At 43.3% G+C, this 10,704-nt stretch overlaps 1 protein-coding gene across 1 annotated transcript; it reads left to right on the top strand.

The window, feature by feature from the left end:
• The first annotated feature begins 446 nt into the window (after positions 1 to 446).
• LOC104521452 (disco-interacting protein 2 homolog A-like) lies at positions 447 to 9,513 on the top strand. Its single transcript, XM_010163453.1, has 6 exons — positions 447 to 593; positions 2,863 to 2,920; positions 3,891 to 3,965; positions 4,646 to 4,820; positions 7,580 to 7,703; positions 8,550 to 9,513. The coding sequence occupies exons 1-6, from the start codon at positions 571 to 573 to the stop codon at positions 8,800 to 8,802; spliced, it is 708 nt and encodes a 235-aa protein (XP_010161755.1). The 5' UTR covers positions 447 to 570; the 3' UTR covers positions 8,803 to 9,513.
• The last annotated feature ends 1,191 nt before the right edge of the window (positions 9,514 to 10,704 follow it).

The raw sequence follows: 10,704 nt of genomic DNA, 5'->3' as shown, positions 1-10,704 counted from the left end.
CAATCCCACCTCTAACCCATGTCCCTGAGCACCTCGTCTGCCCGTCTGAAGGTCAGAAGGTTTATCCTCCGACTGCAACAGAGCTCTGCTTCTGCTGCAGTTGTTACTGGCAGGAGCCTTGACAAGATACGAGTTGGTTAGAGTCATGTTTTAGTTCAATGTTGGTTTTTTTTTTTTCTTCAAAGTTGATAAAACTGTTATAAAACAGAACAGTTGAGCTTTGGGAAAAGGATTAGGCCCACATAGGTTTAAGCTTACGTGCTTTGCACTCGCTATGGAGTTTTTAGAGGAGGTGCTTGCCAAAATAAAATTTTAAAAACTTAAAGATCTACTTGTATAAATACACACTTCACTTGTGCATTCGTTTACTGATTCCATAAAACATCAAAGCTTTATGGCAGTCACACTAGAAAGCGGGGCTGTTTGTAAGTGTCAGTAAAAATGGAGAGGAATTTGTGAGTTTATGTGGCTGTGAGAATGAAAGCAGGATTTTTTGTCTTCTGTTGAATTGGTTTCTTCCTTTATTCTTAGGGAACAGCAGGACCAGATCCAACAACAGTCTACGTAGATATGAGAGCGCTTCGACACGACAGGTACAGATTTACATTAAAGCATTAACTGTTTAATCAGTGAGAAAGTCCAGCCTTGTTGCATTGGTATGTTGAAATATTCTTGGCAGCAGCTAATCCCTCATCACTGTATGCAAGGAATCCCACGCTAGAGAATCCTCTAAGCATGGCTGTGTGCTGGAAGTGGTCCAGCATCTCCTTCTCCATCACTTGTTCTGCAGTTCCTTCCCAGACCCTCACCTAACGTGCTGTCTGTTCATCACTCTTGTATAATCTAGACTCACTAGCTGTTTCTTACCTGACCAGACTGTTAGCAAAAGGTGACTTTGCCAAGTGCCAAGTGGTTAGTCAGAAACACAGAAACAGTTAAGACAGGCAGGATCTCTGGATGTCCTTCATGCAACCTCCTGCTCAACATGGGACGAGCTTCAAGGCATCATCGGGTTACTGAGGGCCAGGACGAGTTCAGTACGGAAAATCTCCAAGAATGGAGATCCTCTTCCTCTCTGGGTGTATGTGCTGAGGCTGATGACACCCTGCTCTGGGGAATTTTTCCTTACTGGCATTTCCTATCTTGCATATTATGTCTCTGGGCTCTTCTCCTTATGGTGTGCAACTAACTCCGAGAAATCTGGATCCATCTTCTCTGTAACAATCCTTTAGAAAGCGGAAAAAATACAGTTAGAGTCTCTAGTCTTTCTCCCCTTCTTCCCCGCTTCAGACCAAACCAACTCAATTTCCTCAGCCTTCCCAGCTCCAATAAATTCATGTCGGGCCCGTACCACCGCATATGAAAGCACACACAGAGATATGTACACACATGTCATCTGTAAACTTGCCAAGGATACATCATTCTGTCAGACTTAATTCTGTAATTTTCATATTAACTTGTCTCTTGGTTAATACAAGTGCTGGCAGCACCAAGTTCAGACTATAAGTTTAGTAGGGTACATACATATATGTATGTGTTTCTGTACTTAAGAAATATGATATCAAGACTTAGTGCATTTGCTTTGTTTGTTTTGGGGTTTTTTTAATTGATAATGTTAAATTAGGGGCTTACATTAAGCTTTTGTGACTACTGATCTCTAATTTTTGCAAGCTTAAATCTTAGCTGTTAGAAGACAACCTGTTCACCATCACTTGCACGATCCCGATTTGGCATCTGAACAGATGAATGTAAACTACGGTCATTTTCTCCGTATTTAATATATTGCTATGACTTGCATGCTACATATTCCTGTTGACACCAAGTTTGGTCACAGCCTCAAAGCTGCCACTGTGTTAAGTCAGTTCTAGCCTATAGGTGCAGGGACAATGTCATACAACATGGTGTGTAACAGCTGCTTCTCTGGTAACCGCTCCTCCTGCACGCGATTCCTGTCCCTTCAGCAGATGCGCTGTCTTCACAAGTCGTGCTACTGACGGGCTGCCTGGTGTCACTTAACTCACGGAATCCCAGAATGGCCTCGATTGGAAAAGCCCTTTAAGATTGTTGAGTCCAATCATTAACCCAACACTGACAAGTCCCCGACTAACCCATGTCCCTCAGCACTGTGTCTACACCACTCTTCAATCCCTCCAGGGATGGGGACTCCACCACTGCCCTGGGCAACCCCTTCCAATGCCTCAGAACCCTTGCAGCAAAGAAATTCTTCCTCACATCCCATCTCACCTGCCCTGGCCACAACTGGAGCCCATTTCCTCTTGTCCTGTCCCTTGGGCCTTGGTTGAACAGACCCCCCCCCACCTCTCTCCACCCTCCTCCAAGGGACTTGCACAGAGCCACAAGGTCTCCCCTCAGCCTCCTTTTCTCCAGGCTCAACACCCCCAGTTCCCTCAGCCACAAGGGAACTCAGCACACTTGTGCTCCAGACCCTTCAGGTCTAGATTTAGGCTGCTTGCTGTTCCCTTTTTGTAATTCCTACTGATGCTCTGCCATGGTTCAGCGTGGCGAGCAGAGGTTCAGGAGAGTCCAGCAAAGAAGGTGAATGTAAAATGCTGGTGGAACTGAACCTTAGAGCTCTGCTGGAAAAAGTTACTCATCTCTCCAGAGAGCTGAGTTTCTGATTCTTAAAAGAAACAGATGGGAATGCTAATGTGGAAGTATTGAAGATGGCTAGAAACTCTTAACTGTCTTACTGTGTTGTGAATAACTGAGCATAATTGGCTGGCATAAGGGTTTGGTAAGTGCAGCTAAGGACAGGTAACACTGGATATACTGGAACACGTCTATTTAACTTCTATTTACCTTCATAAATCCTTGTACAAATGAATTCTCTTATTTTCTCAGGGTGCGTTTGGTAGAGAGAGGTTCTCCACACAGTCTGCCGCTTATGGAGTCTGGGAAGGTGAGATTGAGAGCAATCCTTCCTCCTCATGCCCTTACCTAGGTGGTGAGCTGCTTCAGCTGGATCTCAGTACAGAATCTGTGCAGCGAGCTTCACTAATCACAGTGTGTCTAGGGGAGGCACTAGAGAGAGCTCAGAATGAACAGGTAGTTAAAATGAAGCCGGGTGTGTGAAGCGAAGCAATAGGATATGTTGCTAAAGCCGAAGAAATCGGAGACCTTCATGTGGAAGGTATTTTTCAGGTGTGAAACAAACTTCAACTCTGAAGCTGAAAAATAGGTGCTTAGAGTTTAAATGATTAAACAACTTGGTAGGAAAGGATGTTTGATGTCTGTGGTGCAGAGAGGAGTAGAAGGGAAAGAATTGCATAGACTGTTGAATCATAGAATTATAGAATCGTTTGGTTGGAAAAGACCCTTGAGATCATTGAGTCCAACCACACCTGTTCACTACTAAACTATAGCCCTGAGCACCTCATCTACCCGTCTTTGAAATCCCTCCAGGGATGGGGACTCCACCACTGCCCTGGGCAACCCCTTCCAATGCCTCAGAACCCTTTCAGCAAAGAAATTCTTCCTCACATCCCATCTCAACTGCCCTGGCCACAACTGGAGCCCATTGCCTCTTGTCCTGTCCCTTGATCCTTGGTTGAACAGACCCACCCTCACCTCTCTCCACCCTCCTCCAAGGGACTTGCACAGAGCCACAAGGTCTCCCCTCAGCCTCCTTTTCTCCAGCCTCAACACCCCCAGTTCCCTCAGCCACAAGGGAACTCAGCACACTTGTGCTCCAGACCCTTCCCCAGCTCCGTTGCCCTTCTCTGGACATGCTCCAGCACCTCCATGTCCTTCTTGGACTCAGGGGACAAAACCAGACAAAACTGACTTTTGTGGTTCTGCAGTATTAACTTTTCTTTTGCTGAATTAAAGTTCTCTTAACTTCTATTTTAAACATTTGCTTCTGATTCAAGATTCTTCCAGGGGTAAAGGTCATCATCGCACACACAGAAACCAAGGGACCTCTGGGAGACTCGCACTTAGGAGAGGTAAAGCTTTGACGCTGTTGTACGTTGTTTATCAGCTGTATTTAATATACAGATAAATCATGTCAGAGAAATGCCTGTCTCTTAGTGGGATGGCCACGTAATGTGGCAAGTCAATGAACTGTGCAGAGAGCTGGAAGTGTTTCCATGCTGCAGGTATATCTGCAGGGATTCCTCCCTCCTCTGCCAAACTCCTGCCTGGCAGTACCAGGTGATACTGGCTGACTAGTCTTTCTGATTGGCAGCTAGAAGAGGCAGTGCGTATTTTATGTGCTCCCATCAGGGGACAGTCGTAAGGAGGTAATTTACTGTTTGGTTTAATCTGTTGCTTTATATACATCTGGGATTTGTGAATGCTAAGATGCCCAGTTCACAGAAGATTGCAGGTTAACAGGTGTTCCTTTCCAGTAAGCCAAATGCCCAGTTCATTTTTCCTCTTCGCTATCCCTGATTACATGTCTATAAAACTCCTTTTTACTCCTTTTTCCAGATCATTTTCTGTGAGGCAGAAGTTAATAAATTATTTTAATAAGACTACTGGCATTTTAGAAGCAAAAAGATTTAGTGGAATAGATCTTTTAAATCAATAAATGGTGCTGCCTGGGTCTGGCAAAATAACCTGTGTTTCTATGGGAATGATTCCCTTTCTGTCGTTGTTTGGTTTGGGTTTTTTTATCCCCTAGATATGGGTGAGTAGTCCCCACAACGCTACTGGTTACTACACAGTGTATGGAGAAGAAGCACTGCACGCCGATCACTTTACTGCTCGCTTGAGTTTCGGAGACACCCAGACCATATGGGCTCGAACTGGGTACCTTGGCTTTCTGCGCAGAACAGAACTTACTGATGCGAGTGGAGGTGAGAGGAAACACAGGTGCTCACGGAAGCGTGTGTGTGAAACTCCTGGGGTAGCTGAGCTAGGGAAGAGTTAAGCTGTCCTGCCAGTTTATCCTGACGTCAGTCAGTGGGAAGTGATGAGGGTACCAGGAATGGTTACTCTGCACGTATTCACTGATTACTGGGTAATCCTGCAAAATGAGAAATTCGTCATGCCCTTGTGACAGATTTGGAAATCATGTTCATCTCCCTTTATTTCCACGTACACAAAATAACATGAGCACATTTGTTAAAAACACTAGAGTCTTTCTATTCCCTTTTCCTCTGAACCTCTTTCCTTACAGACAGGATGCAGCACTTCAGTGCTGATCTAGAGAAGAGGAATAGTTAAATCATTCAGCAGTTTTAGGACATGCACAAGTACCAGTGATTTCCCAGCCTTTCAGAAGTTAAAGGTCTAGAGGTGGAACTCCATAATTTTTCCAGTATACAAAAATAAATTGTTAATCTTATTTTTTCACTCTAAGCCAAGATGTCTAAACTTGAGAAATGTAAGCAGGTGGAAGAAAAAAACTGCTCCTTTATCTCTTGAGATAGAATGGAGGAGGTATAACTCTTGATTAGCACACATTAAAAAAAAATAGTAATCTCTAAACATCCTAAGAAAAAGAGTTTGAAGGCTTATAACTTCCTAGGAAATGTATCTGGCTGATTTTCTGTGATTGGACCTAAATGAATGGTGGTGTGTACATGGGTGGTGTCAGCGTCCCCTCATGGCTGTCACTGGATAATGAACCGTAGGGGTCACAGACACCTTTCACGTTGCCTGTAATCGCTCACAGTACACGACAGGAGAGCAGCGCTCCCACTGCTCCAGTGTAAGAGTCTGTTTGGGGGACACACGCGTGTCCATCCTACTTTTAGTCCTCCATTGTGTGAAGGCAGAAGAGTGAGCGAGGAGAGCAGTTTGGTGAAGGTGCAGACTTTTGTTGAGAAACAACCCCATCTGTTGCAGTGGATGCCAGTCTGGGGTTCAGAAATGGTCCATGGTGTAACTCTGTTGCATCTCGTCACCAAGAGAGAGTCGTCCTCCAGTCGACTGTGCTGGTGTGTTACTCAATCTCCCTGGGGCTCCTGAGAACAAGAAAGGTGGACACTATTGATCCAGCTGGAGAAATCCCTGCAGCCTACTTGTCCTGTCCCGCTCTGGCGGGATTATTAGGGGGAGGTTGTTTTTGGATCTCTGCTCAGTAGTGATGACAATTAATTTGAGAGATTCTAATAAACTATAGTTCATTAAAGGGTGTTGTAAAAAATGTAGCGATGTTACAAAAGGCAAATGACTTGGCAACAAAAACTCACGACAGTACAAGTGACTTGGAATGACTTGGCAAAGGAACCTTCCACCCTCCTGACACCTACTGCGAAACTAAAACTTGCAGTGACTCAGCAAACACCAGCAATGTCAGTCACCTACAGCGAACTAAACAACAACTATCAAAACTTGTGATCATCTGGCAACACCAAAACTTACAGCGATACCAAGAACTAGAGATCACTTGATGATGCTAAAACTTATAATGATGTTCCCCTTGTGTGCCGGGGATGTAGTGAAGCTTCGAAAGAAAAAGGAAGATGGAAAGAGAAAAGATAGAAAGGAGAGAGAGAGAAAAGTTTCCAGAAAAAGGAAGATTGAAAAAGAGAAAAATAAGAAAGTTTCCAGAATCACCACTCCTTGGTTCCAGCAAAGTTCAGTCCAGCCGTTCTGGGATCCTTGGGTGGCGGGTGCACGTGCTCCCATTATTAATCCACCTTTTTATAGACAAAATTTCTCTGAACTCCACCTAATTTTCTTCAGTTAGCATCTGAAGCGGCAGGTGCTGTCATGGGATTTGGCATCAGCAGCGGTAATGAGGGTGCTGGTAGCTGACAGAAATTGCAATCTGTGAGCAGACCTTCACGGAGAGAAAGTGCAGGTGGCAAGGCACGAGGCTACTATAGCACAAGCTTTTGTGCCTTGTAGCTTTCTGAAAAATCGTGTATCGTGGAGATTTTAACACTGTGGAACAATGTCCTTTAGTTTGTCAGCATTGGAGAGGCTGTGCATGGTGAATGCACTCGTAGCAGGTGTGCATGAAATACAGTGCAGCTTCCCAACGTGCTTTTTGACTCAAGTTACACGATTGAGCAGAATTACAAAATGTGTGCAAGAAAAAAAAGTGAAGTTGAACTGAACAGACTTAGAGGATGAAGGTGGCAATGTGGAGAGCATGTCCTTCAAGAAGGGTCTAGGAAAGCTTTGCTTACTTAACCTAGCAAAGCTGTGGCTGAGAAGGGGATAGAGTTGTTCTCTCTGCGTTGTGGGGAACTGAAGAAGCTGACGGGAATATTCCTGGCATGAGGACACAAAAAGAAAAAGATGTTAAATTTGGAATGTGGAAAAGTGTTCCTTTAGATCAAAGGAGAGTTAAGAATAGTGGGACAAAAAGATACTTTAACAGTGGATTTTGATGGGGTTTATGAACTGAGGTTACATTACGTGAGAGAAGGGGCAGAACTGGATGACCTAGAAATTCTTTTCAGTCTGGTTTCATGTGCTTGGAGCCAACAGGCAGAAGTGCTAAATAACCTCTTCATTCTCTTCTCTCCAAGTGGTAGAGCTTGATGTGTATTGTAGACTCCTCCAGCAACATCTTAGAACATCAGGAATAAGCACATACAAATGATCACATTTGTCCTGTGGATCTGAAGATGTTTTCCATGTCTGTGCTATATTGCAGAGAGGCATGATGCCCTGTACGTGGTAGGCTCTTTGGATGAAACACTGGAGCTCCGAGGAATGAGGTACCATCCCATTGACATAGAGACCTCGGTAATAAGAGCACACAAGAGCATCGCAGAATGGTAAGAGTTTCAGTATTACTTTTCTGTATCTGTTTATTTCTTCTAAAGCAGAAGAAGTCAAGCTTTGTGGAACAGCATGCTAGACTGAGCTTACTGTAGAGGTAACTCACCAAAACTTTGCTACAGGGAGAGTAACTGCAATGTAATGGCCCTCTTTCCCCTGCTTCCGCTGCTCTGAAAGGAAAAAAACACCAAACCCACCCCTTTATGAGAGTTTGATCTCCCCAGTCTGGAAGACAGGGAGGGCAGGGCATGAACAGGGCAGCAGAGGACCTGCAAGCTGTGTTGCTGACTTCCCTGGCTGTGTCAGAATGTGGTTATCACATCTCAAGGATTTCTTCAGCGGTATCTTTGAGCGTGTATTATTCTCATTTGGACAGGACAATGATTTATGCCACGTGGCTGTAGGTCCTCTTCAGTCTCCAAGTGGTAGTGTTTACTTGGAATCTGTGGGAGGTTTACTCTTTCCTAATCTCTGAAGATTTACACAAGTACATTGAGAGCAAGTACGCACACACTGAATGTGAAACCTTAACGGTTCCTTCCCGTTCCAGTATGTAAGTGCAAAGGACTCTCAAATACACGGCTGTGTGCATGTAAAAGACCTACTTACACCTTGTACATGGACAATTACACAACAAGTAGCAGAGAAAAATCCCAAGAAGTTACAACATAAAAATACCTCTTGATGTACAAATATTTTCACATTACTGTTGTGTCACTTGTTCTCACTGATAATTGTTCGGGTTCTTACAAACTTTCTTTCCAGTGAGTCTCTCTCTGATATCTCGCTGCCTTTGACTATGTCCTTTTTTCTCACCGTTAATATTTGCCTCACGCTGACAGCGCTGTGTTTACATGGACCAACTTGCTGGTGGTGGTTGTGGAGTTGGAAGGCTCAGAACAAGAAGCGTTGGACCTGGTGGCGCTGGTGACAAACGTGGTGCTGGAAGAGCATTATCTGATAGTGGGTGTCGTCGTCATTGTGGACCCCGGTGTCATTCCCATCAACTCCCGCGGTGAGAAACAGCGGATGCACTTGAGAGACGGGTTTTTAGCTGACCAGTTGGATCCTATTTATGTTGCCTACAACATGTGAAAAGAGAAAACCACGTCCGGGCTAAAGCACCAAAATCAAGCGACTTTCCGAAAAGTACCATTGGGATCCATTTTCTGTGTTTTTAAAAGCTTTTGAAGACCTTAGGAAAGTGGAAATACTAATCTTCACAGACCTTCATCTCTCAGATTGCATTTGCTTTCGTAAATCCATTGTAACAGTTACAGCTGTTTTAGGATGGAGAGTTTACTGGAATTCCTGAAGGAAGCTTCTTAGAACTATCCTGGACCAATGTTTTTTTACAATAATTATGAATGTCAGTACTTGATGCACTGCATAAAAGGACGTAAAGCGGGGTGGGGAGAGAACACCAGCTGCGAGGAGGACTCTTGGAAAGAATGCTGGAAGTGGTGAGTAACCGTTGGGAGCCCAGCCTCCATCTGCTGGTTTGCAGTGTACTGGCAGCACCCGGGCTGGGATTGCACACTTCTCTGCCATATTCTCTACTGTACTCAAAGGAATTTTGCACATATCTGAAACTGAATGGAAATGCAGCCTTTTTATTTTAAATCACTGACTCATCCCTATTCAGAAGAAACCACTTCATTCCAGTCCTGGATTCAAGATAACAACAATTAAGCTGCTGTTCAGCTTTTTTGTACCAAGCAAAAACAAATACTGCAACTGTAAGAAGGTTACTTACCGTGCCATGCTGGACTCTGTAACGCTATAAACTTTATAATAAAATATAAATTAATATCCAGTTTTAACTACTTGATGCAGGAGCCTTCACTGCTCTTGGTGTCATAACTTCACGTTAAAGTTGCTTGTTTTCATGGCATTAGCTGTTAATTACTGCCCTGCATAACGCCAAGTATTTGAAAACTCATTCCAAAGCCAATAGTCTCTGAATGATTTGTGGAAATGTTTACAAAGCATGGTCCTACAATATGTTTTCCCTGAATATCCTGTGCTAACACTTACAATAGTGATTTTTTTTTAATTTTTTTTTTTCCACCATGGAAAAGATATTCAGTGTTATTTAGCTTTTGATCTGCTGTGGTAGAAACTGGTTTGGGTTTTTTTAGAGTTGTATTTACACAGACCTTTTTGTTCAAGCTGAAATAATCCAGTTGGTTGAGTCACACTTGGCTAATCAAGGTTTTGAAGTTTCTGCCTGATCTAATACTGCAGTGAACCTAATTCAGAAAGAGAATGTGAAATTACTCAAATACTTCATGAATTTGAAAGTAAGCACGAGACTAGCAAATAATTATTTTTATAGTGTTGTTAAAGACTTTGAGCTACATAATTTTTTTATTTTTAATAATGCATGAGTTTGGCAAAAGAGCCAGGTTTTTCTGCAAGGCAATTCTGCCTGGATCAGTGCCTAAGAAGGATGGATGTCAGTCTCCTGGTAGGAGGATATCAAATTGACTCCTGGTCACGTAAACTATAAAATCTTGTAACAAAATGCTTTCATATATAGTAGTTCTTTGCCCTCATGGTGTTTTACTGTGGTGTATTATACAGCTGCATACTCTACTCTGACTGTAATTATGTACAGAACTTGTGTAACTTATTAAGTACAGCAACCTCTAGCAGTGGACTGTGGGACGCTCCTTGTAACAAAACAGCTGGCCAAAGGGAAGAGCTGCCTAACCCCAGTTTTAATGTTGTAGTTTTTTAGCAAATAAAGCATTGTAAGATTTTTTTTTTTTGTATTGAGATATTGATGACAGTGAGACAAGTTGCCTTGTAAAGTAAATCTTAAAAAAAAAAGCATATTAAACATTTCAAAACAACTCTTGAAAATCTGACTCGCTGTTATGTTGAAACTTGGGTTGTTACATCAAACTGGGTTGGAAGGGACCTTAAAGCTCATCCAGTCCCAACCCCCCTGCCAGCAGCAGGGACACCTTCCACTAGACCAGGTTGCTCCAA

The sequence above is a fragment of the Antrostomus carolinensis genome, unplaced genomic scaffold, assembly GCF_000700745.2.
Source record: "Antrostomus carolinensis isolate BGI_N321 unplaced genomic scaffold, ASM70074v2 scaffold5162, whole genome shotgun sequence".
NCBI classification, from domain to species: Eukaryota; Metazoa; Chordata; class Aves; order Caprimulgiformes; family Caprimulgidae; genus Antrostomus; species Antrostomus carolinensis.
This window is presented reverse-complemented; position numbering and strand designations above follow the sequence as displayed.